Genomic DNA, 27,011 nt, shown 5'->3' on the forward strand with positions numbered 1-27,011 from the left:
GAGAGAGAGAGAGAGAGAGAATGGAAGGGGAGTTGAACTCTAAGCTTCTCTCAGAGGAGAGAGTGGATGATTTGGTGGGGAGAGAGGGAGAGGAGGATCCGGAGGAGGAGAAGTTGGAGAGGAGGTTGTGGGAGGAGAACAAGAAGCTGTGGGTGGTCGCCGGTCCGTCGATCTTCACGCGATTTTCCACGTTCGGGGTGACGGTGATCAGCCAGGCGTTCGTGGGCCACATCGGCCCCACCGAGCTCGCCGCCTACGCCATCGTCTCCACCGTTCTCGTCCGCTTCGCCAATGGCATTTTGGTATAACCAATATATACATCTTTCTTCTTTCTTTCGTTTGTAAGCGAGCATCATAGCAAGTAGCTAAGTGGGATTAGTCCAGAAATAATGTGTTTTATGTCCATATCCTCTCCTGCTATTTGTTTATTATATTTATTTATGAATCAAGTCGTAGCTGGTGAATTTTGGTCAACGTGCCTAACGAGTCCTTTTTTTCCTCACTACAAACAAACCATGTGGATCCGAGTTAAAAAGTTGATTTTACCTATTGACTTTTTTACTTTTTATTATACCTTATAGGCTTTTCAGTATCCACCTGAAAAGTGAGAAATAATTAGAGTTCAAAGTTGAATGAGATGTTTTCAGTGGCATACTGGGCTGATGCACGTTTTTCAAAAGTATTTAGCGTGAGTATATCATTTACTATATAATTAACTGCCGTCTCTTGTTTGTAATCGTACAAATTCAGCACTTTGAGGTACATATATATATATAATATACTAAGCTGTATGTATCCTTCTTCTCAGCTGGGGATGGCAAGTGCATTAGAAACACTCTGTGGTCAATCTTATGGAGCAAAGCAATACCACATGCTTGGCATCTACCTCCAAAGATCTTGGATCATCTTGTTCACATGCAGCCTAGTAATCCTCCCCATCTTCATCTTCACAACTCCAATCCTAAGACTACTCGGCCAGGAAGAGTCAATCTCATCAATGGCTGGTGTGATCTCTCTATGGTTCATCCCTGTCATGTTCTCTTACGTGTGGGCATTCACACTCCAAATGTACCTCCAAGCACAGAGCAAGAACGTGATCATCACTTACTTGGCTGTCTTAACTCTCGCCCTCCACCTCTTCCTCTCTTGGTTCATGACCATCAAGCTCGGTTTGGGCCTCGCCGGCGTGATGGGCTCTATGATCTTGGCAATGTGGATCCCGGTGTTAGGCCAGCTCGCTTTCGTGTTCTTCGGCGGATGTCCTGAGACTTGGACAGGCTTCTCATGGACTGCTTTTAAGGATCTTGGTGCTATTATCAAGCTCTCTCTATCTTCTGGTGTCATGCTCTGGTACATATATGTATATATATTTATGCCTCCTCTTTGTTAAGCAATTGGAGAATGGCACAAGAGTTTAGAATGAATTCTAATTCCTTTGTTTCAGTTTGGAGCTCTGGTACAACACCATCTTGGTTCTTCTCACTGGTCACATGAAGAATGCTGAGGTTGCTATAGATGCTCTTTCCATCTGGTATAATTCCATTTCTCTTCTCTTCTTGTCTGTTAAAAGGGTTAAATCGATTACTAACTTTCTTCTGTTCTCTAGCCTTAACATTAACGGATGGGAGATGATGATCTCGGTTGGCTTCTTGGCAGCGGCAGGGTAAATTCTACTACTCCATACTAGTCTTACTTGTAATTAGTGACACATGATTGTTTCTCCTAAAGTTTTTTCTTTTCTTTTCTAATCTTTTTGTCTTCTGATGATAGAGTGCGCGTGGCGAATGAACTTGGAGCAGGGAGTGCAAGAAAGGCGAAGTTCTCCATCATCAATGTCGTGATCACATCCTTTACCATCGGAGCAGTCCTTTTCATGTTGTTTCTGGTGTTCCGCGACAAACTTGCTTACATATTTACGGAGAGTTCTGCAGTGGCCATGGCCGTCAGCGACCTTTCTCCTTTGTTAGCCTTCTCTCTGCTGCTCAACAGTATCCAACCAGTGCTTTCAGGTTTAGTTACTCTTACAATTCTTAGGAAACAAATACAAGTACTTGTGGTGTAGTAATGAAATCAATCTCATTAAATCTTACGACGATGTGCAGGCGTTGCGGTTGGTGCAGGATGGCAGAGTGTGGTAGCTTATGTAAACATAACGTGCTACTATGTAATTGGGATTCCTCTTGGAGCTGCGTTGGGTTATTGGCTGGGCTTCCATGTCAAGGTGAGAAGCAAATTAATTTTCAGTCAACTTATTGCTGACATCTTAAAGGTGCCAGTTAAATAGCAGGAGTTCTTAAATCCCAAATCAGAAAGTCAATTGGTTTTCTTTTATCTTGCTTGCAGGGGATTTGGATTGGAATGCTGATTGGTACACTAGTCCAGACAGTTGTGCTTATATTTATTACAATGAGGACTGACTGGGAGAAGCAGGTACATCAAGCAAAGCATTCCTAGAAACCTCAAAGAAATAGAAGAGTGCATCTCCTATGGAAGTAGTATCTTTTCAGAATTTATCAGGTACTAATTATCCTTCTTTCATGTGAATGCTTTGCAGGTAATTATCTCACAAGAGCGGCTAAAAAAGTGGTATATGGACCAAGCAAGGAGATCAAATGGTGGCAGAGGAAATCCCTAGTTAACACTCTAAGTGAGGCAAAATATGGATATGGGCTTGCAAGTCTGAAGCAAGTATAGAATTCTTTGCTCTCGGCTTCAACGGCAGCTTCCTCTCATCCTACCACACTGCTTACTGCCTAGAGGAAATTTCTGGCCTTTTCTACTATGGCCCCCTTTTCCTGATCTATGAGATAAAAAATTTATGGTTTTTATTTTTATTTTTTTGGGGGTGGTGTGCTCAAATCAAGCTCAAGCAACTGCTGATTCAGGTGGGGGGCTGCAATGTTGTAATTTTTCAGAATTGTTTCAATATTGAGGAGACAAGTATGAAGCATGCCATCTCTCTCCCTTTGTCACTTGGTAAAATTGGATCCATGATCAAGTCTCAGTACCAAGAAAAATATCAGATCACTCACTACAAATGGTATTTCTATCACTCCAAGAATACTATACTGTGTTCATGGATAAAAGATAAAATATACATCTTAACTATGCTGTTGGAGTTGAATGTCGTCTACTGATCATTAAGTATTAAGCACCTTTTAAATACATTAACAAAAAATTTCATCACCTTGGTGTTCTCTTGGCTGACATATATATATTACCCTTTTCCTTTTAGGTTCCTTGGGTTTATGAAGCATAAACTCTTTGTAAGCTGTATTAGAATAAGATAATGATTAAATCCTTAGGGCCTAAGCAAATTTATACATCTGCTTAGATATCTTATAGCAAAATTTCTAGTCAAGAAACAACTACTTCCTTGAGTAAACAAGCTAAAGCTTCTTGCTAGAGAGTAATATATTTTCCTTCCACTTCTTATATTATTATTTTTAATAAAGAAAAATAAAAATTTAACAGTGTCCCAATCCAATTAACATATAAATATAAATTAAGAACCCTAATAAGAATAAAAATACTAGTGAGGTTAGCATTTTATGTTTAAAGAAGTATATTGGTAAAACTCTTCAATGCTGCGTTAAATGCTAAATTTATTAGCGTTCGTCTGAAGCTATGGGGCGAGAGAGAGAGAGAGAGAGAGGACGTCGGTAGATACGAGAGTTTGGAAGGTTCCATTTTCCTGGTCCAGTTCGTTGAACCGGACCGGATTCCCTCCTATCGTTTTGACTCGTTCCATTTCACAGCCACAAAGTCCACAAACACCAACGCGGACCGTTACTCCCCCCTCGAGATTCGTGCTTGGCATGATCTCTCACGTGCCGCGTTGGCTCTCGCATGTGCGTGAGGTTGACGCGGAGCACCCTATTCGATCCCCGTTGCTCTCCTTCCATTCCCTCCCCCACCTTATAAATTCGGGGCACACCCTAAGCCACTCATCTTCTTCTCCGTTTCTTTTCCTCTAATTTCCAAAAAGAGAAGGAAGCGAGAGGCAGAGGAGGAGGAGAAGGTTTATATACGGTAATGAATTCTTCGATCTCTCATTTAGAGATCGGAGATCCATCTCTTTGTTCTCGGGAGGTTGCCGGATCTTTCATCGATCGATCGCTCGCTTCCTTCCCCTGATTTGATCTAATTCGATCCATTTCTTTGTAGATCATAGGGTTTCTTTATCGAGTTCTCGGATCTTTGATAGATCGATAATTTGATCCATTTCTTCTTAGATCTTAGATTATTTTTTCTCTTGAAATCGTAAATATTGGATCGGTCGTCTAGGGTTTCGAGGTTTGGATTGTGGATTGTTTGATTTTTGACTTTGGGTTTGTATGGATCTGTGTAGATCTGAGTTTGATTTGTGCTTTATTTTTTGAGATCAGAGGAAAGATGGGGCTCACGTTTACGAAGCTGTTTAGCCGGCTCTTCGCAAAGAAGGAGATGAGGATCTTGATGGTGGGTCTTGATGCAGCTGGTAAGACGACGATCCTGTACAAACTCAAGCTTGGTGAGATCGTTACCACCATTCCGACGATAGGTGAACCCTTGATTCCTCTTTCGTCTTTTTTGTTCTTGCTCGATGATGTATTGTCATACATTTCTCAGCTTAAGTATAGTTTATCTTCCATTTTTGTGAATTTTTGGTTATATGTATCGATGATCTCTCCTCGGATATTGCTGTTTGATTTGCGATTATTGGTTTTTTGAAACTTTAGAGGCATTAATTTCTTGGGGTCCATTATTAGTATGTCACGAGGTTTAATTATTTACTTTAATTAATGTAAGTCGGTTCAGTTGAATCATTTAATTGCGCATAGAAAATATTTTGTACGGAACGTGGAGGTATCTGTTCCAATACATTGAGATCATTTAGGTGGACTTTTCGTATGGCTTGAGCAAGTATTTTCCTACTGTTTCTGTTTGGGCTGATTCAGCAATCAGTCTCAAGTGGAAGCATCGTTTTGCATGACCTGCTGTGTAGTGCTATTCATTTAGCGGCATCTCTTTTGATATTATAAGTATGGCGGCATACTATCTGGGTTCTAGTGGAATGAAAATTTTTGGTCAGTGGATGATGTCTTTGCTAGGAAAGAAGGATCTATTTTGATGGTAATTATACAAAACTTTTCTTGATAGGCTTTTCTCCTTGCTTATGAACATTTTATAAATTGATAGTTGTTGTTCAATGTTCAGAGATCATATGAAAATTAATAGCACTTTTAAACTGTTTACTCCCTTTTTTGCTATGTCACCATCTTCTTCATCTTTTATCTCTTTCCTCCCTTCCTCCTCCATCCCGCCCAACCAAAACTGTCTCTTCTCTCCCACCTCACCCACCTCTCTCTCTCTCTCTCTCCAAAATGACGCCTGGGTGTCTCCCTCTCTAATCTCATGACAATCATTGTAATAGTAGAGGGTGCAACAATGTGTGACAGTAGAGGAGGAATGGCAGTGGCTGGTAGGTCAAGTGCAATGGAGGATGCAGAGCAGGTGTAGGGTGGGGGTGATGGTGGAATGGGAAGGAGAGGAGGAAAGGAGAGAGATAGGTGTGGAGTAAGGAAAGGACGGGAGAAGAGGATGAAAGGAGAACAAGAGAGGTTGGTGGATTGAGAGAGGGTGGTTTTAGACCTTTTGGTTGGGTGGTTTTGGTTTGGTGAGAAAGAGGGGGAGAAAAGAAAGAGAGATGGAAAGGGGTGGGGAAAGATGATGATGTGGCAGAGATTAATGAGGTAACAAATGATAAGGAAAGACAACTTATTTCTGTGAATAGTTTGAAGGTGCTATTATTTTTCATAAAAAATATTAAACAATATTACATCTAAAAATCAGTTATATTTTGAAGATATGTTGCAGGCTCTTTTGTATTCTGTTAGGATTAAGCTGTCCTTGATATTATCTGGATATTTGAGATAAACTTCCTTGAGATGTCTGTCGGTTGATTTTCTTTACATATTTCTGGACTCGCACATAATCGGAACATACACTAACTTGAATGTCTTGCAAATGTTTTGCTAACGTTTATCTTTTGGGTCCAAATGCAGGGTTCAATGTGGAAACTGTGGAGTACAAGAACATTAGCTTTACCGTTTGGGATGTTGGTGGCCAGGACAAGGTATGTACATCTTATCTTCCTAGATAGTAAGCTTTAGATTGATAAGGTGGATGTTACTGCATGTTCACCAGAAATTTTTTAAATGTTGTCAATTGTTTCAAGTTATCTACCTCCTATTTATTCCCTGTGCTTAAGAAGTTGTATATTGATATTTTTTTGGGCAGAAATTATTGGTTTCTAATTATTGCTTTGCTTCTAAAAATATCAGTTTTTACAACTATATTAAGGAGAAATTGCAGCATCTTTCTTTATGTAGTGATGAGTTTTGTTGTCCATGACTACTACTGAAAATCTTTGTCTCTTCCATGTCATTTAACTGATTATGTCATCCAGCAGTTGATTTTTTGTTGTGTCCTGTTTGGTGAAACAGATCAGACCTCTATGGAGGCACTATTTCCAGAACACTCAGGGCCTTATCTTTGTTGTTGACAGCAATGACAGAGACCGTGTCGTTGAGGCCAGAGATGAACTCCACAGGATGCTAAATGAGGTAATTCATTATCATTGCTGACAAGCTACATATTTTTAAATTGCCTTTTCATCTATACAATATGGTAGACCCTAATAACTTGGGCAGAATCTTTATGACTTTGGCATGTAGAACACAAAGTTATATAAGTATCATGTATAGGGTTAGACTAGAAACTTTACCCTGTTCACTTTTGGAACTTTTTTCTTATTATAGAATACAATTTATTATTCCAGAATAACAACTAAACATCATAATAAATCATATTCTATAATACAAGCATTGTTCATAAAATTACATCTTATACCCACCACGAACCTAATTACTTATTTAATGTTAATATCCATCCCATCATATTTTATATCAAATCAAAGAATATTTATGGTAATTTTATAAAAAAAATAAAATACATTTTTTCTACCTATTTTCTTCACTCTATGTCACATCAAAAGTAATTTTTACTCTTATTCTACAATACAAGTAAACATAATAATAATTATTCCTAGAATAAAGACCTTATTTTGGAAATAATAAAAAGGAATATTTATATTACAATTAAAGTAAACGAGGCCTTAGGTTATGTCTTTGTAAAAGTATTTAACACTTTTGTAGCATTGAATTTTTGTCAAGATGCAAAATCATCTGTCCTGATATTAGAAAATTGCCGCCTTTTCTGTCTCTACCTTGTGATGCATATTCTAGGTGCAGCTAATTGTTAAAACGTTGCTAAATCTTTTAGGAAATATGAAACATAAAATGTTTAGTCCAACTCATGATAATATACAATGTTTATTTCCCTGCACGACAATCATCTAAAAGGAAAATGAACATATTATCAAGTTAGCGACTTAGCGGCATATTTAGCTTTTCTTGGAAGACTAGTTTGTGTATGCAGATCTTGAGTCAACATATATTAGCAAAGATTAATTTTGTGATGGTATCAACTATCAAGTATGGTTTAATGTCTATTTAGCAAAAGGAAAAAAACAAAAGTTATAGATTTTGTGCACACCAATTGCTATATATGGGACCACTTGGTTAGATTCAATTACGATTCACTAATGCATACTAATTGTTGCTGATAATTGGGTAATGATGACTGCAACGGCATGTTAGTGACTACCGACTTGGTAAGTCTGCTACAACACAGCTGTTTTCTTCATAGATCCTAACATGACACTTGCTATGGTATGCGCATTTCTGATGTGGATGACAGTGGGAACAGCATAACATGATTGTGGCATGGGAACACTGCCTTGATGCCCATTCGCATAGCTATCCATACTCTATATCTTGAACAATAGTAACAACAACAACTACTACTACAATAATAATAATGATAATAAAGATTGCTTTTCTTAATTATAACGTTAGTTGGGTAATTATGAAATACTTGTTCTCATCTGCATCACCATTTTGTAATTTTTGTGATGTATCCTGGATATCACTTTTCTATTCCATTCAAATTGTGCCAGGATGAACTACGTGATGCTGTTTTGCTTGTGTTTGCAAACAAGCAAGATCTTCCCAATGCCATGAATGCTGCTGAAATTACTGACAAGCTTGGCCTGCATTCCCTTCGTCAGCGACACTGGTATGCCACAAGCTTTCCATCATTTAAGAATCTCTTTGTATTGTAGCTTTTTGAACACATTCTTTCATTTAATGTTTCAATGTGTTGAAGCTCCTTTATTTTGTAAAATCTTCCTAACGTAATGCATTATGTCCTTGGACTAGTGATGTTAGACATTCATGTTGATCTACGCAAGTTTTTTTTGAAGATTCTTTGATCTTTGAACAAGATCATTATATATAGTCTACACAGGAAATGAATCTTTATGAATGAGGAAATTTATGTATCTTTATTTAGTAAGCTTCAAGTCCAACCTTTTTCTTGTAGCTGCCTCTTGTGATTTTGCATGCAAACTTAAGCACATACATGAGTTGAGAATCAAGAGACACCTGGAAAAGAATTACTAAAAGTATGCATAGCTGAAGTACTTAGACTTTTCCTGTTTGAAGGTGTCCTTCGTAGTGATCCTGCTGCTGCTAATGTTATCCCTATTCTTACTGCACTTTTTGGTTTTTCTTATTTTGAGGTTAAATAAACGTTCTCCAGAAGAGTAAGAAAAGAACTTGCAAGTTGATGCCAGATTAGCCCTAATATTTTTTTTAGAAGTTTTTTATTTGGATCCTTTTGTTGTAGAATGCTACTTTATTGTCTCTCATTTAGCATTCAAATATTCAGCTTTGTTAAATTCAAGAGAAGTGTTAAAAGATCTGGATTCAATGTTCTTTCAAATTTCTGTGGATAATGGGGCTTGTCCTCATGCCCTATACTGAATTAAGATCACTTGCAACACAACTGATCCACGCATCCTGAATATCTTGATTTGGGGGTTCTGCAGGTACATACAGAGCACCTGTGCTACATCTGGTGAGGGGTTGTATGAGGGTCTGGACTGGCTCTCCAACAACATTGCCAGCAAGGTCTGTATCTTGTCTATACGCTTATTTTTCTGATGATAATTCACTTCCTACTCAAGTGAAAGTACATTAGCATGCAATAACCCGACAGCTACATAAGCTTATTTTTATGTTATTTTCAAAACTTTGTTGAACAGTATATATCAGTTTTTAAGCCAAATTGTCTTTGGTCTCGTTTGAAAAGTGAGAACATTATGAGTGCATTTGTAGAACAGCTCTTGCTAAGAATCTTTGCCTGAGAATTTGACGAGATTCTCTCGCACCTTAGTTGTTGGGTTTTCTGTTTTCAAGTGGACCACATGAAATCTGACTAATTCTCTATTTTGTGAATCAGTCTTGAAGGCTCTAGGAGGGGACTCAAAGGACGTACAAGAAAAGCTTTGGATATATCACTTGGTTATAAATATTATATATATATATATATATATATACTAGGTGCAAACTTTTTTGTTGTTTTGTGGAAGCTCAATCTTTGAGCTGTCAGATTGTTGCTCATGGATCATTTTCAGCTTTGTTTCTAAACTTCCTTTTGCACGACTGTACTTTGGAAACCTCTTATCTTTGTAGCAATTTGACTTGTTCTCTCTGAGTTTAGTCCCTTGTGTTATATTTCCCCCCACTTTTTTTTGTGGGATAGATCTTGGATGGTGGTGCTTAGTTGGTAGCTGTTTCTGTTGCTCGTGGATCTGCACAGTTCGTAGTAAGGCCAGTTGAGGCATAAGCTGCGGGTATTCTCCATCTATCGTATCTGATTAGTTAAGGAAGCTAACGAGGTCACACTATCTATCACGACTCGCTCGGCGCTATTTAAAAGCTCTTTCGGTCGTGCAGTTTGGAGCTAGAGGCAAATTTCCATTTACAAGATTGCTTATCGTAGTCATCATAAATATACGCTAATGTAATTACTTATGTGGATATATGCGGGCATCACAAAGCTACTTTTAATACAGATGCATGTGCTTGAAAAATGATTCTTTGAAAATGCTAATATCTCAGAAGATAGTGTTATGTTGAAAGAGCATATCTAAGCAGAATCCCATCACCAATGTAAGCAATGGCATGAACTGATGGTACTGCAAAACGGAAGCTGCTGTATGACGTAACATTGTTGTGGAAGCTGTATGTGGGACAGACGAAAATTCCCAAAGCCTTCTAGTGTTCCTCAGAACAAGAGAGTATGGTTCCACTGCTCTGCCAGCTTGCCCTAAAAGTCGATGATCCAAAAACGGCTACCCCCACCCCGAGAGTGCCAACTAAAAGCTGCGACTTTCACTCAACTGCACAGGAAGGTTTGTCTTCAATCATCTGTGATAATATCATCTACTGCCGCAGAAATTAAAGACGCAGACTGAATCTTTCCAGCATGCTCCAATCGCATCAAAATGACTCCCCTAAGGACAGCAATAACAGGCAAAGTCAACAGCAAACATAGAATTAGTAATACACAAAATCTTGCACAACTAATATGACATATAATCTTCTTTCTAAGGTAAACAGGGCAATGCCACAGAGATGTTTCCAAATTCTCAGACGGAAGGGGTCATTGTGGTAAGATGTTAAGACTCGCATATAATCTTTCTAAAAGTTTGTAAGGCATCATGGAAAATCATCATCTGTGTGTGTGTGAGAGAGAGAGAGAGAGAGATTACCTTGCAGCACGTGACTGGATTGATATATCCCTAACTTTGATTCTGTTGATCGTACCACTTTGGCTAACTAGAACGACTTGTTCATCACTTTCCCCATCTTCTGTATATTTAAATAAGTGTGATGTAAGTAGGAAAAAGTATCTGTCACAATCTATATCTTGTACAATCAAGAACGTAATGAGGCTTCAAAGTACCTGCCAATGAAAACCCAACGACAAATACTGCAGCAAGATGATAATCTGGCGGAAGCTGCAGAAAGATTATTAATCATTAAGACTGGTAAATATCATTATGGTTGCAGTCCCATGATGACTGACTATGAAGCTCTTTGCACATCTTTTCTGAACAAAACCTTAAAAAGAGCGAATATTTGGAGAGCACAAATTTAGAAGTGTACCACAATTTATAGTATTGGCTGGAAGATCAATGTAATGCTATTGATTCAATGATGTACATATCACAAAAGGAAGTAAATTTTTTAATATCATTTTACTGTGGAAAGGCAAGAGGAGATGATGCAAAAATGTTTCTTATGAATCTATGCACTGTGTCTGGGAAATAAACACCAGTTGAACATCATTTGCCAATGATTTAGAGTGGGAAGCTTTAATGAAAATAGAAGCATAGTTTGATCATAGTGATGCTTATTATACTGGATGTCAACTTCATTAAGTATGCAGAATAGCAGATTATCCCACTTTAGAGAGTTGGAAATATAACTGCACATAGGATATAAAAGATGAAAGAATTGAACTGTAACAGTAACAGAGTGTATCTTGGCATGATTGAGAATCACTTTGAATGGTTGTGACATGTATCAATAATTTTACAAATAACTTTATTAGGAAGAAAGTCTTTATTTAGATTAGAGAGTCATAAAATAGTGGACAAAAAAAGAGGGAAGTTGGAAATGTTAAATTTTCAGAATTGTAGAATTCTCATATGTGCAGCCAAATCAAATTTACAGCATTTCTTATTTAATACAAACAATTATAATCTCCTGAACTGGATAAGCATTGAAATGAAAGCAGCTTGGTCAGTATGAATAAAAAAGTAAACAAAGAAGGATGTACCTTGTAACCTGACAAACCCACTCTATTAAAACTTGATAATCTGAATGCATTTACAGGTACACGCTTCCCATGACCACTTTCAGACAGAAAAAGAAGCCATGGTGGTCCAAGATTTCTACCCCTGGAGGCAGGATATATTTATCAAAGATATCAATAGATGATGCTTCAATAATATTTACATATACATGCATATACACAGGCAAAACCTAAGAAAGATAAAAATAAGTATATGCATCTATGTACATCATATACGTAAATAGATACATATATGGCTGAGCGATCCTATTCACACACTTGTGCCTAGGTGCACATTTATGTGATCTTGTGGGGAGAGATGCACGACTATTCAGAATAGACACATTGACCTCAATAAGGGGAAGCTGAACCCCCCTTAGGTTAGGCACAGATCTTACCTGCTGCCATAGCTTTCACTCAATTTCTGCAAGTCTTTCTGCATTGGTGCAGGTATTATATCCATTGATGCCATTTTGTCCCCTTCCTTTAGTTTCATGGATATCACACCCCTTGTTTTCCTTCCAAGTGAGCGAAGCTGAACCAACAAAGTGGACTCATGCATAAGAACAGCTCAACAGAGGTAATTTTCATTATGTGGCAAAAATACAACGATGAATCAGTTTCTTTAAAGATCACTACTGCATGAGCAGAACAGTTCATCGTGTAAAATTAGCAATAACAAAGGCATATAATTGACCAAAAATTTGCTTTAAGATAATAACAGCTAATGTAGATAATATAGGCAGACAACGAAATTTTTTTGAAAATGGGCTGAGATATTCCAAATTTCATCGCTAGACCACATATTGCTTGCATTTGAATCTTCTAGCATATGCACGGGACAGCAGGTTTTACCAATCCATATACCCTCAGGAGCTTTTTTAAGGTTTCTGGGTCCTGAATTTACCATTCCATTTTAGGATTCTTTTGCTTTTGTGAACACATACATTTTCAATCAATAGATAGTCTAGAAATCATGGCCTCAACTGCAAAACATGCAACCACTTGACTCACCTTATTACAAAAGTTTACAATGACCATCCCTTTCTGAGAAGCTATTGCAACAAGGTCATCATTCGAACAGAGACGTACCCACTTCAGTTCATCTCCAGGTACCTGTGATCAAAAGAAATTGTAGTGTGTCAATCCTAACAGAAATTAAAATGCACAAAAGAAATTGATTTATGCAACAGAGTAGACCAGCTGTATGGAAATGATCCCTGTAACTCTGATTGTTGAGAAAGCATTCAAAGGAACTTTCTTGATATAGCCTTTAATTGTCAACATTAGCAGATATTGATCTTCAGCAAATTCACTAACAGGAATGATAGAGGTTATTCTCTCTCCATCAGACAGCGACAATAGCTATCCATAAACCAAAAAGGAAGAAATTTAGAAACCAAAAGGAATGTTAAGAGAGCTGATTAGCTGTAATTATCAGCACAAAAACATAGGGGCTAGGTAGAAGTCACTAAAGTACCTGCACTAATGGAGTGCCAGCAGCGTTTCTAGTGCACTCTGGTATCCGGTAAGCACGAGCAGAGTAAACTATTCCCTGATCACTATAGCAAGTATCATACTGATTAGGTACTTGTATACAAAATATAGTATAATAAAGTGAAATTTAAAAACTTCAAGAAGATATTAATTGATTTAAAATGATAATTGCTAACACTTTAACAAGCCAAAATTATCCAGGTTAGAAGAGTTGGCTCTAAAATCAGTGTATGAACAGTTATGAAAAATTGCAGAATTAACACTTGGAACAGCAACAAGTTATTTAACAGTTCACACCAATTTTAAGTATATTGTTATGTGTAGCAGTTGAAACAGACCTTTTCTGTTCCACATATCTGGACCAATTGGGGTGTACTAGATAAATGGAATTGCTCAACAGATGACAGAGATTATTTACAAGGAATTGTTTTGACAGTTCTGGCTGAAAAGGCTTAGCATTTGTCCTAACTCCCCAAGAATGAAAATGCACAGATTTTCTTTACTTGAGTGTCGATGAAATTGTGATTGGCACCATGGTAGGAAAGGTATCAGCCCCTGTCTTGGGGGGTCTGGATAGGAAATGTGAAAGGCCCAAGAAATATAAATTAAATGCTATAAGAAAAGAAAAACTATGCATGCAAAAGCACTTGTTGGACACAGCTAGGAGAAGATAACTCAGTCCTTAATACTCTGACTAAAAAAAAGGGGCCCGACAGGCATAGGCCATAATTCATACTGGGAGTATAAAGCACAATCAATTGAGATGATAAAAGATTTTAAGCACAACTGGATAAAAAGAGTGTCATTGCTGGGTCTGGGAAAAGCCAAGATTTATGCAACCTTTAACCTCATTACTTGAGAGGTTATTTCAGTGACTCAATACACCAACAGGGCACATTGGGCAAGCCTTATAGTCACACCAAGTAGTTTTCTCACACTTGAGCATTAGTGTGAATACTAAGTATCTTAATTCTAAGATTTCAATCTATAGTCACAAGTAGATACCAGTGAAACATATAAGTACCTGAAATAAAGGATGTGATCATGTGTATGGCAGACAATAAAGTCAGACATCAAATCATTAACTCGCATCTTTCCAACAGACTTTCCAATTGTCCCTCGATTTTGTAGGTTAAATGTGTTAGGCTTCATCCGCTTAACATAACCTTTCTCACTAAGTGTCTACCAAAAGTAACAGTATTTTGTTAGCCTTGGAAAGGAAGAAAAGACAATTAGAAAGAAGAGAACAGCAAGTCCCTTTGGAAGAACTTATATGAAAAGATAGACATCATAAAGAAAAAGTTATATTTGATACCAAAAGCATTTCTTCGTTAGGGATGACATCTATTTCCTCTAGTTGGCTATTTGCTGCATCTTCCAAAACAGAGCGTCGTGGTGTCCCAAACCTATTCTTCAAGTCAAGAGCCTCTTGTTCAATAAGCTGAAATAGGAAAAATGTAGGGTAAGCATATAAGACTATATTAATGATGACTTTGTTCAGGAGACATTAATTACTTTTGGATTTTCAACACATAAATAACCTACCTATATGGTTTTTAACATTAAGTATAAAAAATAGAAGATATTTAAAGTGAAGAATGGTCAGGATCTCAAATAAGCATGCCTAGAATCATCTTGAGCATATACGGTGCAAAAGAAAAAAACAGAAAAAATGTTATAACAGTAGACATTCTGTGAAAATAATGGTGCATAAGCAATCATTCTGCCACGGAAACACATTGGCAATGACATGCCCAACTCCCTCCATACCTGAGCAGCCAAACCCAACTGCCCTCCTGGGCACACAAACTGACTACTTTGAACGACTTTCGGCAAAAAGCCACATAACAAGGCATCAAGGATTGGGTAAAAGACAAACTGATATCCTCAATCTGTCTTGTTATTTAGTTGCATAAATCAGAACCGCATTTTATTTTTCTTTATCTGTGATTCTATTAGGTTTGTTTTACAATATCCTTCTTTCGCTTTTCGATGACATTTAATCCATGATGAAATTAATTGTTCTCATAATGGTGCTGTGTCAGCACTAGCTTCCTCAATTTTTCACATCCTATGCAGACATGGTTACAGATTTCTTCAAGCTTTGTCACTTAATTTTTCATCACATCCAGCAGATATTCAAACTAGAACTGAAATTCATATATACTATCACTTGACAACATGCGAATGTGCCATATTGCATGAATTGCCTGAACTCATATCACCCATCTTAACTTTTGATGTCAAAAAAATTCAAATAGTTATTTTCACTAAACCTTTTTCAACTTTCCAAATGGCACACATAATATTCATTCTATAAAGATAGAAACAACTTCTTTGAATCCCTTAAACAAAAGTAATACTAGTATAAAGGGAGTAGTAGTACAGTGAAAGGTTTATACTTTTAAGATGCATTCAGATTGTAAATGAGTCAAACCTAAGTGAGCCAACTCCAACTCAAGCTTGGCTCGAACTTTATCTCGAACCTAGTTTCGAATTCACACCCAACTCTGCTCAAGCCAAGTCAAGCTCAAGCCAAACTAAACTGAGCCCAAGCCTATTTTTGAGCAGAACTCAAGCCAAGCCAGACCGAGCCTAAGCGGATTCCAAACTTAAAACTAGACTATTTTCAAACTAGAGTGAACCAAGCCTATTATTCAAGCCAAGATAGACCGAGCCTAAGCTGCCAAGCCTTCAAAGAGCCAAAAACTATTCAAGCTGAGCCAAAAACTATTTAATATATATATATGATATTAATAAATACTATATTTGATCCTAGCCTAAGTCAGCTCAGGCTCAACTCAACCCAAGCTGCGCCCAAGCCACCCATTTATTTTGACACCCCTACTAGCTACTGGACACTTTTGTAAACTCAAGCTCAGCCTAAAATCCATTTGTTTTCCAAGCCTGACAAAACCCTAGGGCCAACAGAAATTGACCTGACCCAACAAAATTCAGGCTGTATTGACAGAGTCATCTGGACTAGGTCTCCTGTGCACAAGTTCAGTTATTCAGATTAAATGAAGTAGATTCTACTTTTAAATTGAAGTCTCAAGAAATAGTCTAAGAGTGAAATGAAATAATCTTGGTTAAAGTCTTAACTTTAAAGATGGCTACAGATATTAACTAAATTGTTCTTGTGCCCCTCACTTGCACTTGCACTTTCACTTCTCACCTGTTAAATCTATGGTTCTTCAATCTACCACCATCCATAAGTCAACATGCCTCGACATGATAAAGTATGGCATTCCAACAGTCAATCTAATTCGCAGGTTCAAACCCCAGCAAAATGTAGTAGTTTAATTGGGACACCATAATGCTCTACTCCTCACCCAAGAAAAACAAAAAAACAAAAACAATCTAATTAAAAGGTACATCCAGAAAAGAAACACTTATATGCACATAATAAAGCAGTTTGATATGTTTTCAAGTCAATTAATTACCTGGAACATGAGCTTCTTGCTTGACAAAAGTTCGTTTAGCTTAGAAACTTGCTCTGACAGTGATCTAGCTTCGTCTACAAACTTTTTTCTCTATAAAACGCAGGAAATGTTGTAACTATGATAGGGATTAGAAAAGAACAAAATAATGTCCCAACTTTCGAAGCAAAATATAAGATTCAAATACAGACAATACCTCAAGAGAAGTAAGTTTTCTCAAGGTTATATCTAGTAGAGCTTCAGCTTGCTTCTGAGATAAATCATATTCTACAAGTGAAAATTGTAAAACATTAGAGGTACATAAACAAACAATAAAATTTGCCAAATAAACCTGAGGGACTCAACCTTAAGGTACCAGATGAACAAGCCATTTAAGAGTGTGTTACTTATTATACCCTCAAATTTCCACCAATAATTGCGTACTCAATATAACGCCAGTTAACCATGTCGTCTCATGTCATGTCATGTTAATGCTGGTATTTCAGGGTAAATGAAGGATCCAATTAGCACAGAAAGAAGCACACTAGAAAAAAAAAGTAAAAGTGTTATATCATTTCAGCAAGGAAATCTGCCACATCCTTAACCCAATTGCTTTTTCCATCCTCTATTGTGTGGTTAACATTGTTTTAGAAAACAGCCGCATAGGCTGGATATGCCGCCACATAGGTGATGGATTCTACTCATGGAACAACCTCTCTACAACATGGGTAAAGCTGCATAAATCTTACCTCCTCAAAACCAGTACTAGCAGGACCAATATGCAAAGATGATACAAAATGTCACCATAGTTTAACATGTAGAAGTGAACACCTCTCTTAGAGGATCCCCCAACCACTATCACAGAGTTGGCGAAGGAGAAAAGGGCAGTGAAGAGGACAGATGATCCAATCATGAATGTAGAGTTGTGCCATTTCCCTTTTCCTCCTTTCTTCCGAGCTTACTAAGCCAAACATGAAATGTTGAGGTTTGGCATCAACTTCTCTCCTATGAGGTTACATATCAACAGGATATCCACTGTTGTAAGTTGAAACAGTGTGCTCAAAGCTTCAAACCCGCATCAATATCTGGATATGTCAAACTTCTCATAGGAGTATTCAGATAAAAATTCCTATGATAATTTAACTTTGAAACACATAGACACACCCATATTCGGGCAAGCTTAGATAGAACTGGTTTAGATGGTGATATCCTGGACTCCAAACTTATCTCCATAGCTATCAACAGGCGAATATTCCCAAAGAATAGTCCGACAGTTAGAAAGTCACTTGTTCTTAACATTTAAATGAGTCCATGTTCACACTGTATGTTTTCAAGATCAAAGAGTGTGACAATGACGGAAGAATAGGACAACCTAGATTGTCAGAATTTTCTTTTTCTCACTTTGCGAGATATGAAGTCATCTGAGAACTACAAGCACTAGGATAAAACAAAGCATTTAAACAATTAAACTGTACTTGGATCAAGAAATGAAGAAAAGAAACTCTCAAGTAATATAGAAAAGTATTCATAGCGTAATAGCATATTAAATACAAGTTCTTACCCTTCACCAAAGCAGCTATTGCCATTGCATTATTTGAGGTTTCTCTAATAATACGTATCATAGCATCCAAATTGTCAAGACCCACCATGATACCCTGAAAAAAGAAATTAGAAAACATGAATCATCAACATATTAAGGACAATAGATTAATGTAATCCTAACATACCTCTACAATATGTTTCCTTTCTTGTGCTTGAGAAAGCTTAAACCTTGCACGCCTTTCAATAACAGAGCATCTGAAATCAAGGAAAGCCTGAAATGAGAGATAAAATTGTCATCAGAGGTAATGCGACAGATACTCATGAAGATACATAAATGCGGGGTGAGTTTCTTATGTAAGTCAACAATGTCACCGGTTTCTGCTGCAAAATGAATGTTGCACTTATTCCAATTTGTTTTATCATTTTATGAGGATGACCTTTTTCATCAGCCACATGACATTTGACTGTAAGAGCTTAGTTAATGCGTGCTTGCAGCAATTACTAAGATATAGGTAAGGAAAGGCTATAGAGATCCCATTACTACATTGTGCTTACATTAAGAAAACTGATGTGGGTGATCAACAAGTAATTTCATATTCAGTAGCCATTTGTGCAACAAATTTCTTTGTCTTACAAATAATACTTTCCATTAATAGTTTGTCACAGATGACTGTTCAATGTAGTGTTATCACGGGAATAACTTGAAATGTTAGGTTCAAATGTCAGCACAAAAGGAAATGTGTATACCTGAAGCAATTCTTTCAATCCCATTAGCTTGGGCTGCCCATCAAGAATACTGAGAAAAATTGGATAAAAAGCCATTATCAGAAGATTAATATGCAACTACATTTATTCACAACATTTTAAGTTATATAACACAGTGTTTAATCTTGCATTTAGTTTAGTTTCATATACATACCCTACCATATTGCAGCTAAAGCTAGATTGCAGAGCAGTGTGACGAAATAGGTTGTTGAGAACCAAGGAAGGATCAGAACCCCTTTTTAGCTGACATGGAAAGTAATATAGGGAAGTGAAATGGCAGCATCAGACAAAAATTACTTTCACAATCAGCTGAGTGTGATACTTTAGAAAGCAAATAATATATACTAAAAAAATGCAAAAAGGGGGATGTACTAGTACAAACCTCTATGACAATACGCATGCCAGATCGATCGCTTTCGTCACGAATATCACTTATGCCTTCTAATATCTGAACAAACAATGGCAAACAAGGAGCAAAGTAGTTAATGAAAAACAAAAAACCATGTCAAATTTCCATCTAGAAATCATCAGGAAAAAAAAGCACCAGGATGCTCGGTTAGTTCTATAAAGGGCATCAAGTATGGTTATGAGCTAAGTGGCAAATTTTACACCAAGGATAGTTTCCTAAGACTAGTGCAGGAATGGGCTTCCTGGGAGGTTTCAAAGACTGTAATATACAAAACTGAATTTCCTGGTACTATAATGTCACTGCAGTTGGGTAAAGTAATCAATATTTTTTAATTAGCTCCTAGTGGATCTATGAGTAAATGCCCAAAATTATCCTACTAGATGCCCAAAATTATCATATGACCAGTAAGTCAAACCACAGATTTGACTCTTAACAAAGGTGAAATCACATAGTTTGATGATGTAAAACCTTGCAACAACATCTGCTTCTATTCTCTTAATAGAACAACTTATTGAAATATCCTAAAATTACAAATTTATCGCCATCAAAATACCTTATCTTCCACGAGATTAGCAATTTTCTCCACAAGTGCAGATTTATTTGTCTGGTAAGGGATCTGCATCAAACATAAACTATATAAATGAGAAGACTGTCATTTTATTGAGTAATCTATAGAATAATAATTATTGGCAGCAGAATTCTAAATTCTAGAAGTACGATGAGATGCAACCTCTTTGATTATAATGGCATTGCGTTTGGTTCTTTCATCAATCAATTCAACATCGGTCTTTCCTCTCACAATTATGCGGCCTCTTCCAGTTCTATAAGCTTCCAAGATTCTTAAGAGGAAGAAAATTATGTGACACATAGTTAGATACAGCATAGTTAAACTTCAAACAACAGAAAATAATTAAGAAGAAAAAAGTACCCAACATTGCCCATGATTAATCCGCCAGTTGGGAAGTCAGGTCCAGGCATATATTCCAGCAGTTCTTGTAGCTTTTGCATAAAAGGATGACAACATGGAAATATCTCAAAAACTTAAAATCATCACAAATACTCCACCAAGTTTAAAGGAAAAGGGTGCACAGCAGACTTACAGTTGCTTCAGGATTGTGAATCAAAGCAGACAGTGCATCAACAAGCTCGCCAAGATTGTGTGGAGGAATATTTGTTGCCATTCCAACCTTGTAGAACAATGAAAGGAACAATGAACATCAAATCTAGTTCATATATCTTCTCTAGTATATGTTGTGAGACTTTAGTTATGCGAAAGGGAGATGATAAGAAATCACATGTAAAAACATATAAGAATTGATACCGCAATTCCAGAAGAACCATTCAACAATAATGTTGGGATACGAGCAGGCAAAAGAGATGGTTCTTTTTGTGAATTGTCAAAGTTGGGGACAAAGTCAACCTGCAGATAGATCAGCAAATCAAGTAAAGGAAAGAGGTGCACTGGTAGGACGGTCAAAAATATGAAGAATAGAGAGACCTACAGTATTTAGTTCTAAATCAGTCAAGAGCATGGCTTCTGTAAGTGCCTGCAAAAATGGCAAGAAAATTATGGAAATCATTATAGCTGTAATTGCTAATTTGCTTCAATAAAGAAACAAATATTGTAAATGCTTCAATGTCCGTGAAATAGGAAAAAGTCATAGAACTTCATGTAATGCAGGTAGGCAAATACAGTATGCCAATGATAAATTTCAGATCCTGCTTTGCAGTCTGTTATCATCAAGTTAATGAAACATGAGGTTAAATTTGTTTGCATTGCAATTATATTATTATACTTAATATGCAATGTATTCATGTCGTATCAGCTAACCAAATAAGCAGTATCAGCTATCAAAAGTGACCATGTCCTTTTGGAAGCTCAAAATTTATAATTCAATAACATTCAAGGAGAATGTCAATAGAATGTGGATAATTATATCTTTAGAAAGTGACAGAAAACTGATAACTAAATTTATGAATCAAACTACCTTTTAATCGATAATTGAAAACATCCTGAACATTATAGAAGCCCGTAATGTATTTGTGTAGTAACAGCTAAGAAAATAAGCAGTATCAACTCATTATAAGTAATTAATTGAAAGCTCAAAACTTCATAATTCAATAAAATTGAAATAGTATGGCAATATAATGTGGATAATTATATATCTAGAAAGTAACAAAATTTATGAATCAAAGTATCTTGTTGTCAAATTGGAAACATCTTGAACATTATAGAAGTCCCCTGAGAGGAGGAAGGCGTTGAATCAAGACCAAACTAGAAATATATATATATATATATATATATATATATATATATATATATGTTAACTAAGGTTCCAAGTATTGTTATCAAGATCAGGCATCCGAAAAAACAATACATATCAGTCGGATCGACATGCCGGTATCAAACTAATTTTAATCACGTAAAATTCTAAATTTTATTTTGAAATATAAAAAAACCTAAACTTAAAAAAAATAAGGAATAAAAAGATATAAGACATAAATTACTCACATCTGAAGTTCAAAAATTTTAAAAATAATAATACTTTTTCACTTTCTCTTACACTCTCTATCTCTCTCCCCTCTTGCACACAAATTTAAAAAAATCTCCTTTCTCCCACTCTCCCACTCTCTTCCATATATCTACCATTTCTCTTACTTCCTTTTTCTCTCACATGCGGTCCTTCACCACGCATCGCCTTCACCAATTCAATCTCTATCAAACCTGATGTTCAGCTCCTCATTGGCACTACCCCAATAACTACGTGTGCCACAAGCTCTTCTGCCTTGTCTAAGCCAACCAGCCCAACCACATTGGCCACGTTGACGTCTACTTCATCTTCTGCAACCTCACTAGGGAGGAGCAGCAAGTCCTTATTGCCCTCGAGGTTATGGGATATCAGCCAATCTGGACAAAACGGGTCCGATATGGACCAAGATCAGTCAATGCCCATCGAAACCAGTCAAGAGACTAGTTTCAAGATGGGATTGGGATCGGCTACGGCCGATCTCGATCCACTTCGGCTGATATGGATCGGGGATCAGTCGAAACTTGAAACTTTGTTACTAACCCTTTTCTAATACTTGTGCACCAAGAACTACAGCTAGATAACAGTATAATACTATAATCAATCAGCCACATTATGCATATTAAGAAGTTTCTTTGAGAGAACACAAACATCAGCCAAGTTATGTACATACATATATAAACTATTTTACAACATTAAATCATATTGATAAGTTCCTCCAAAAAATGACATAAATATCTGACCATCAAAGGGAAAAAATAAAAAAATTGAAAGGAAATCATATATTCTACAGCTGAGATTAGATAAACAAGAAGCAAATGCAACAACAAGGTAAACCTACTTCCAATCTGCACTCAGTGTACCGCATTGCAGCAGGAGGATCAGCATCAATTGATCCAAAGTTTCCATGTCCACGGATGAGAGGACATCGCAAGGAGAAGTCCTTCAACAATAGAGAACATGATAAAAGAATGAGACAAATATGCAATCTTTTAACAATCTGACAAGTATTGTTTGCTAAATCAGCTAGCATGGCTAGTGTATGTAAGACAAACAACATGCCAATACATGCGATTCATTGAAGAGTCTCCATATAGCGGGCATGCATAATGTCACATTCCATGGTACATGCCATGCCAGCAACTAGGAGCATACCCCCTTATTGTAGCCAGTAAATTCTTGTACGTCAATTTGTTGAGAAAAATTGAATCAATTGATTAATATGGACTAGCCCTTGAAGTCATGAAAATCACATGATGCCAAAATGAGAAATGTGTGAGACATTCACAAATGGAAATAAACAGAAAGAGGTGGAAGAATTAGTGACCTGTGCCATCCGGACCAGCGAATCATAAACAGCCGAATCCCCATGAGGATGAAATTTACCTAAAACCTGCAATCACATTCAATTGCATATAAACCAAAGTAAATAAATACTCCAAGACCATTGCTACAGACAAATAAATAAGTACTCATAATTGTAGACTTATCAAAGATGTCAAAATAGGATAATGCAAGCATGCAACTAGCAAGGCCTTGTCGAAAGAGGGCCACCCCCATCACCAGTCAGGTTTGATCAAATCCAGTTTGTCCAAAAATAATTGAACTTGAAGGGCCATCAATCAAAATCGGGGTGAACCAGCCTGCTTCTATTGAAGATTAGATTCAGCATTGAGCTCCAATTCATGCTATTTCTTGATGAGACATTGAGACAATGATGATTTTAATATTCTATCAACTCACTTGGCTCTCCCAAAAAGATTTTCAACCAATTAAACTCCATGAACCATCCTAGTTGGAACTTACAATAGAGGGCTAAACCATTTTCAAGTCTAAATCGACTCTACAAATCACAATCCACATTCCTTGGAACCTAGAGAATTCTGTTTCTCATTTTCATGATAAGAGAAGAAACAGAAAATGACTGCTAAACCTAGAGAAAATAAGAGGATTAGGAGGAGGAAAAACAAAGAAAACAAAAAGAAATGAAGAGAGAAAAAAGGCAGTCAAAATTACTTTTCCATTTAGCCTTTTCATTTGCTGGTTTATGCTGACAGAAGTCCCCAGCTTTTCAGGTTAAGAATGCCATAAAAGAAAGTGCCTTTCCAGTATTCTGCCATTAAAGGACCTTATTGTATGATCATTTCCTCAAAATATGAGGGAATTTAGTTGTTTACAGTTTTGATACTTGGACCAAGTGTAGGTCAATAGAGAAAAATCAGTTGTTCTTAAAATATACATTGCCTACAAAAAGACTTTCTTTAATTACCTCACCAACGACTCTAGCGCACTTCTTGAAAGGCTTACGAGATGAAAGACCAAGTTCATGCATTGCGAACCTATAATCAAAGTTAGATACATATCAAAAGGGTTTAAGATCAGTTCAAGAAATAGAAAAAAGAAAAAAATTTCCAGAATACAAACTAACAGTTCATGACTAAAGAATGACAATAAGACAATCAAAAACACAAATCCTCAACTGAGCAGTTTAACATAAAAAGCAAGAATCATCTAACATCAGCTAAAAAACCTAGTGTAACGAGCAACAATTCTGTCATAAATTTCAGCAAAAGCCGAGAGACTTTCGGTTGGAAATGGTTATTTTATTCTGCAAAAGTCAAGAATTAGGATAGGTGAGATGGTTGGAAAGTACATTAACTTAATTTTCCATATCCACTATCCTCCAGAAAATTAAGATCGTATAGTACTAAAAATTCCCACTTTTAGTAACAAAACCCTCCTTACTATGAAATGGGTTTTCAACTACCCCACATCAGGTTTTGTAACTTCTCCTACCTGGCTATATTTATACGTGTTTATTACGCTAACAAGAGACTACATAGAGCGGTTATTAAATGGATTTATCAAAGTAAATTTCAGAAGAATGGAAGGACTCTCAAGAAACCTCAAGATAACTAAAATTTAAATGAAAAGAATCCGAGATACCAAGAACCGAGTGGAAAAAAGTTCAATTCCTCACAGTATCCTCCTGTGCACTGGCTTTAACCCATCGCGGACATCCGGCAATGCACGGCCGAGCAGCACTGACATGGCGTAGGCCATGTAAGCATCCGTGGCCTCCTTGTGGAGCTCCGTGGGAACAATCCTCCCATCGCCATGGCTACTCCTCTCCTTCACCGCGATACCCCCATTTCCCCCCTCTCCACCGTCCTCTCCCTTCCCTTCCTTCGCTGCGACGACGGTTTCCTCCTCTCTATCCCTCCGTCTCGACCTAATGGGTCTTACGGACCTCCGAGGAGCAGCGGAGAGGAAGCGGAGCTCGCCAGCGAAGCGGCGACGTGAGGTGGGAAGGGAGAAGGAGAGGAGAGGGATTCGGGGGCGGAAGAGATAGAGGGAAGAGGAGGTTAGGCGGAGTACGTTGGAGAGAGCCATTGGAGAATGGAGGGCAAAACCCTCAGTTTTTTTTTTCTCTCTTACTTTTTTTTCCTTCTTTTCTCTCAGAGGGGCTCTGCCATTAAAGAGAGGAGGGTTTTGCGAGGGTTTGTGAGGGTTCGGAGCGGGAGAGGAAGAGAAAACGTAGATAGACTTTCTTGGAGCGCTGTCATAAAACAATAAGGATAATTTCACTAAAGCTACTGAAATATCAACTTCTTTATACACCTCAGCAAAAAATAAATAAAACTGCTAAGTTTAATAATACTTACCACTTAGTTGGCACAATCTTAAAAGAAAAAGAAAAAATATGTTGATGTACTTTGAGAAAAAAAAATTTATATAAGAGGCAAAGATTATTTTTATCTATTAAAAAATAAAAATAGAAGAATTTAGCCGGACATTCGAATTTAAATATTTTTAGTCCGGATATAATTTGAGTGCGGGCATAAATATATGAGATAAAATATATTTAACGTTTATTAAAAAAATATCAATATCTTTTTCTAAACTAACATTAAAAAAGATAAAAAGACTAAATACCCCTAGTTATAATGGCAAAGGTTAGGTGGGTTGTGGCCTAGAAATGATCAAACAGTCTAGACTGTTCGTGCCCAGCTTGATTTAGATTAGGCTAAACTCGACTCGACTCGAGCTTGCACTACCCATGGGTGGATAGGCCAACCATTTGCTCATCCGGCCTTGCCCCAAAGCCCATCCATTCAACCTACCTATTTGGCCTACTCGTTTAGCCCACTTATTCGGCCTGCCTGATGATCATATCTATTGTAATCTCGCGAGTGAGTTGACAAAGTAAGTTTTCTATTTTTGATAATTTCTTAATTTACACTTGAGCCCTAAATATTATTTCTCATTTTTTCCTTTTTTTTTGCGATAGCTCTCCTTCTCCCCTCCATGGTGCACCTTTTTTAAGAACTCTTTGTACATTGAGTATTGTTGCCCTTCCCTCTTCATCAACATCCTCTACTCTCTCTCTCTCTCTCTCTCTCTCTCTCTTTATGTGTGTCCGGTGAGTCCTTCAAATCCCACCTTATCAACATTTTCATCTAGCAAACTGAGGTGAGAACCTAAGATCTTGAAGTGAGGTAGCTATAGCCTACAAGAGATGAATAAGGAAGACGGAGAAGGCTTTGGAGACCTATGAGGAGAGGTCGAAGGAGTTGCTTGAAAAGGTGGATAGGCACAAGTGCTTATTTTTGATACTTTACTTTATTATCGTATGATGTATTTTTCAGTCAAGTGTGGGTTTGTGTTCATGATCATTGTTCTATTTTTTATTTTTCTTATATATCAAGTTGTGACCAATCGATTGAAGCTAATAAAATGATTTATCTATGGACTTTCTTTTAACAAAAATTAATGACTATAATCCAGTTTTGATGAAGAAATTTATGGGCTTTGTCTGCTTCGAGTTTAGAAACTCATTTTAACTGATCAAATATTTTTTTTATTTTTTTATGTTTAATTAAGTTTATTTTTTTTAAAAAATAAGCCTAACTAATGGAGCATTGCAGTTTGGGCTATGTGTTATGTAACATCTATATGCCTTTTGGGTTGGGCTTAATGCAGTATATTTTGTTATTGTGTTATTATGACTTGCCCCGTTCCTGAGCTTGTTTAAACTCC

General features: G+C 37.0%; 3 protein-coding genes across 3 annotated transcripts; 2 read left to right on the forward strand and 1 right to left on the reverse strand.

The window, feature by feature from the left end:
* LOC140776182 (protein DETOXIFICATION 21-like) lies at positions 1-3,129 on the forward strand. Its single transcript, XM_073119800.1, has 8 exons — positions 1-302; positions 809-1,350; positions 1,445-1,531; positions 1,607-1,663; positions 1,771-2,009; positions 2,103-2,221; positions 2,344-2,430; positions 2,555-3,129. Exons 1-8 carry the CDS (start codon positions 21-23, stop codon positions 2,633-2,635), a joined length of 1,494 nt encoding a protein of 497 aa, XP_072975901.1. The 5' UTR covers positions 1-20; the 3' UTR covers positions 2,636-3,129.
* A 748-nt stretch (positions 3,130-3,877) lies between these two features.
* On the forward strand, positions 3,878-9,663 carry LOC140776596 (ADP-ribosylation factor 1). Its single transcript, XM_073120341.1, has 7 exons — positions 3,878-4,032; positions 4,389-4,543; positions 6,048-6,118; positions 6,489-6,608; positions 8,063-8,181; positions 8,996-9,077; positions 9,409-9,663. The coding sequence occupies exons 2-7, from the start codon at positions 4,396-4,398 to the stop codon at positions 9,412-9,414; spliced, it is 546 nt and encodes a 181-aa protein (XP_072976442.1). The 5' UTR covers positions 3,878-4,032; positions 4,389-4,395; the 3' UTR covers positions 9,415-9,663.
* Positions 9,664-10,031: 368 nt separating this feature from the next.
* LOC140776594 (DNA gyrase subunit A, chloroplastic/mitochondrial) lies at positions 10,032-25,527 on the reverse strand. The gene is made up of 27 exons (XM_073120340.1): positions 24,952-25,527; positions 24,241-24,310; positions 23,299-23,364; positions 22,813-22,914; positions 20,946-20,990; positions 20,765-20,863; positions 20,544-20,630; positions 20,372-20,442; positions 20,174-20,282; positions 19,997-20,059; positions 19,417-19,482; positions 19,189-19,277; positions 19,017-19,065; positions 18,455-18,541; positions 18,289-18,382; positions 16,945-17,015; positions 16,752-16,841; positions 14,624-14,749; positions 14,333-14,490; positions 13,292-13,373; positions 13,012-13,176; positions 12,826-12,927; positions 12,210-12,346; positions 11,797-11,917; positions 10,918-10,972; positions 10,724-10,823; positions 10,032-10,465 (listed from the first exon to the last, which is right to left on the reverse strand). Exons 1-27 carry the CDS (start codon positions 25,362-25,364, stop codon positions 10,372-10,374), a joined length of 2,811 nt encoding a protein of 936 aa, XP_072976441.1. The 5' UTR covers positions 25,365-25,527; the 3' UTR covers positions 10,032-10,371.
* Between the last annotated feature and the right edge of the window lie 1,484 nt (positions 25,528-27,011).

This window comes from Typha angustifolia, chromosome 14 (assembly GCF_048772165.1).
Source record: "Typha angustifolia cultivar Huaian chromosome 14, ASM4877216v1, whole genome shotgun sequence".
NCBI lineage: Eukaryota > Viridiplantae > Streptophyta > Magnoliopsida > Poales > Typhaceae > Typha > Typha angustifolia.

What these genes read in the sequence shown, in the direction of transcription:
- LOC140776182 (XM_073119800.1), top strand. Translation starts at nt 21, where the DNA reads ATGGAAGGGGAGTTGAACTCTAAGCTTCTCTCAGAGGAGAGAGTGGAT. An exon ending in TCTTCTGGTGTCATGCTCTG is followed by an intron (nt 1,351 to 1,444) that starts GTACATATATGT and finishes CCTTTGTTTCAG; the next exon opens with TTTGGAGCTCTGGTACAACA. An exon ending in GGCTGGGCTTCCATGTCAAG is followed by an intron (nt 2,222 to 2,343) that starts GTGAGAAGCAAA and finishes TCTTGCTTGCAG; the next exon opens with GGGATTTGGATTGGAATGCT.
- LOC140776596 (XM_073120341.1), top strand. Translation starts at nt 4,396, where the DNA reads ATGGGGCTCACGTTTACGAAGCTGTTTAGCCGGCTCTTCGCAAAGAAG. An exon ending in TACCACCATTCCGACGATAG is followed by an intron (nt 4,544 to 6,047) that starts GTGAACCCTTGA and finishes GTCCAAATGCAG; the next exon opens with GGTTCAATGTGGAAACTGTG. An exon ending in ATGTTGGTGGCCAGGACAAG is followed by an intron (nt 6,119 to 6,488) that starts GTATGTACATCT and finishes TTGGTGAAACAG; the next exon opens with ATCAGACCTCTATGGAGGCA.
- LOC140776594 (XM_073120340.1), bottom strand. Translation starts at nt 25,364, where the DNA reads ATGGCTCTCTCCAACGTACTCCGCCTAACCTCCTCTTCCCTCTATCTC. An exon ending in AAAGGAAACATATTGTAGAG is followed by an intron (nt 18,383 to 18,454) that starts GTATGTTAGGAT and finishes TTCTTTTTTCAG; the next exon opens with GGTATCATGGTGGGTCTTGA. An exon ending in GATCACATCCTTTATTTCAG is followed by an intron (nt 13,374 to 14,332) that starts GTACTTATATGT and finishes TACTTGCTATAG; the next exon opens with TGATCAGGGAATAGTTTACT.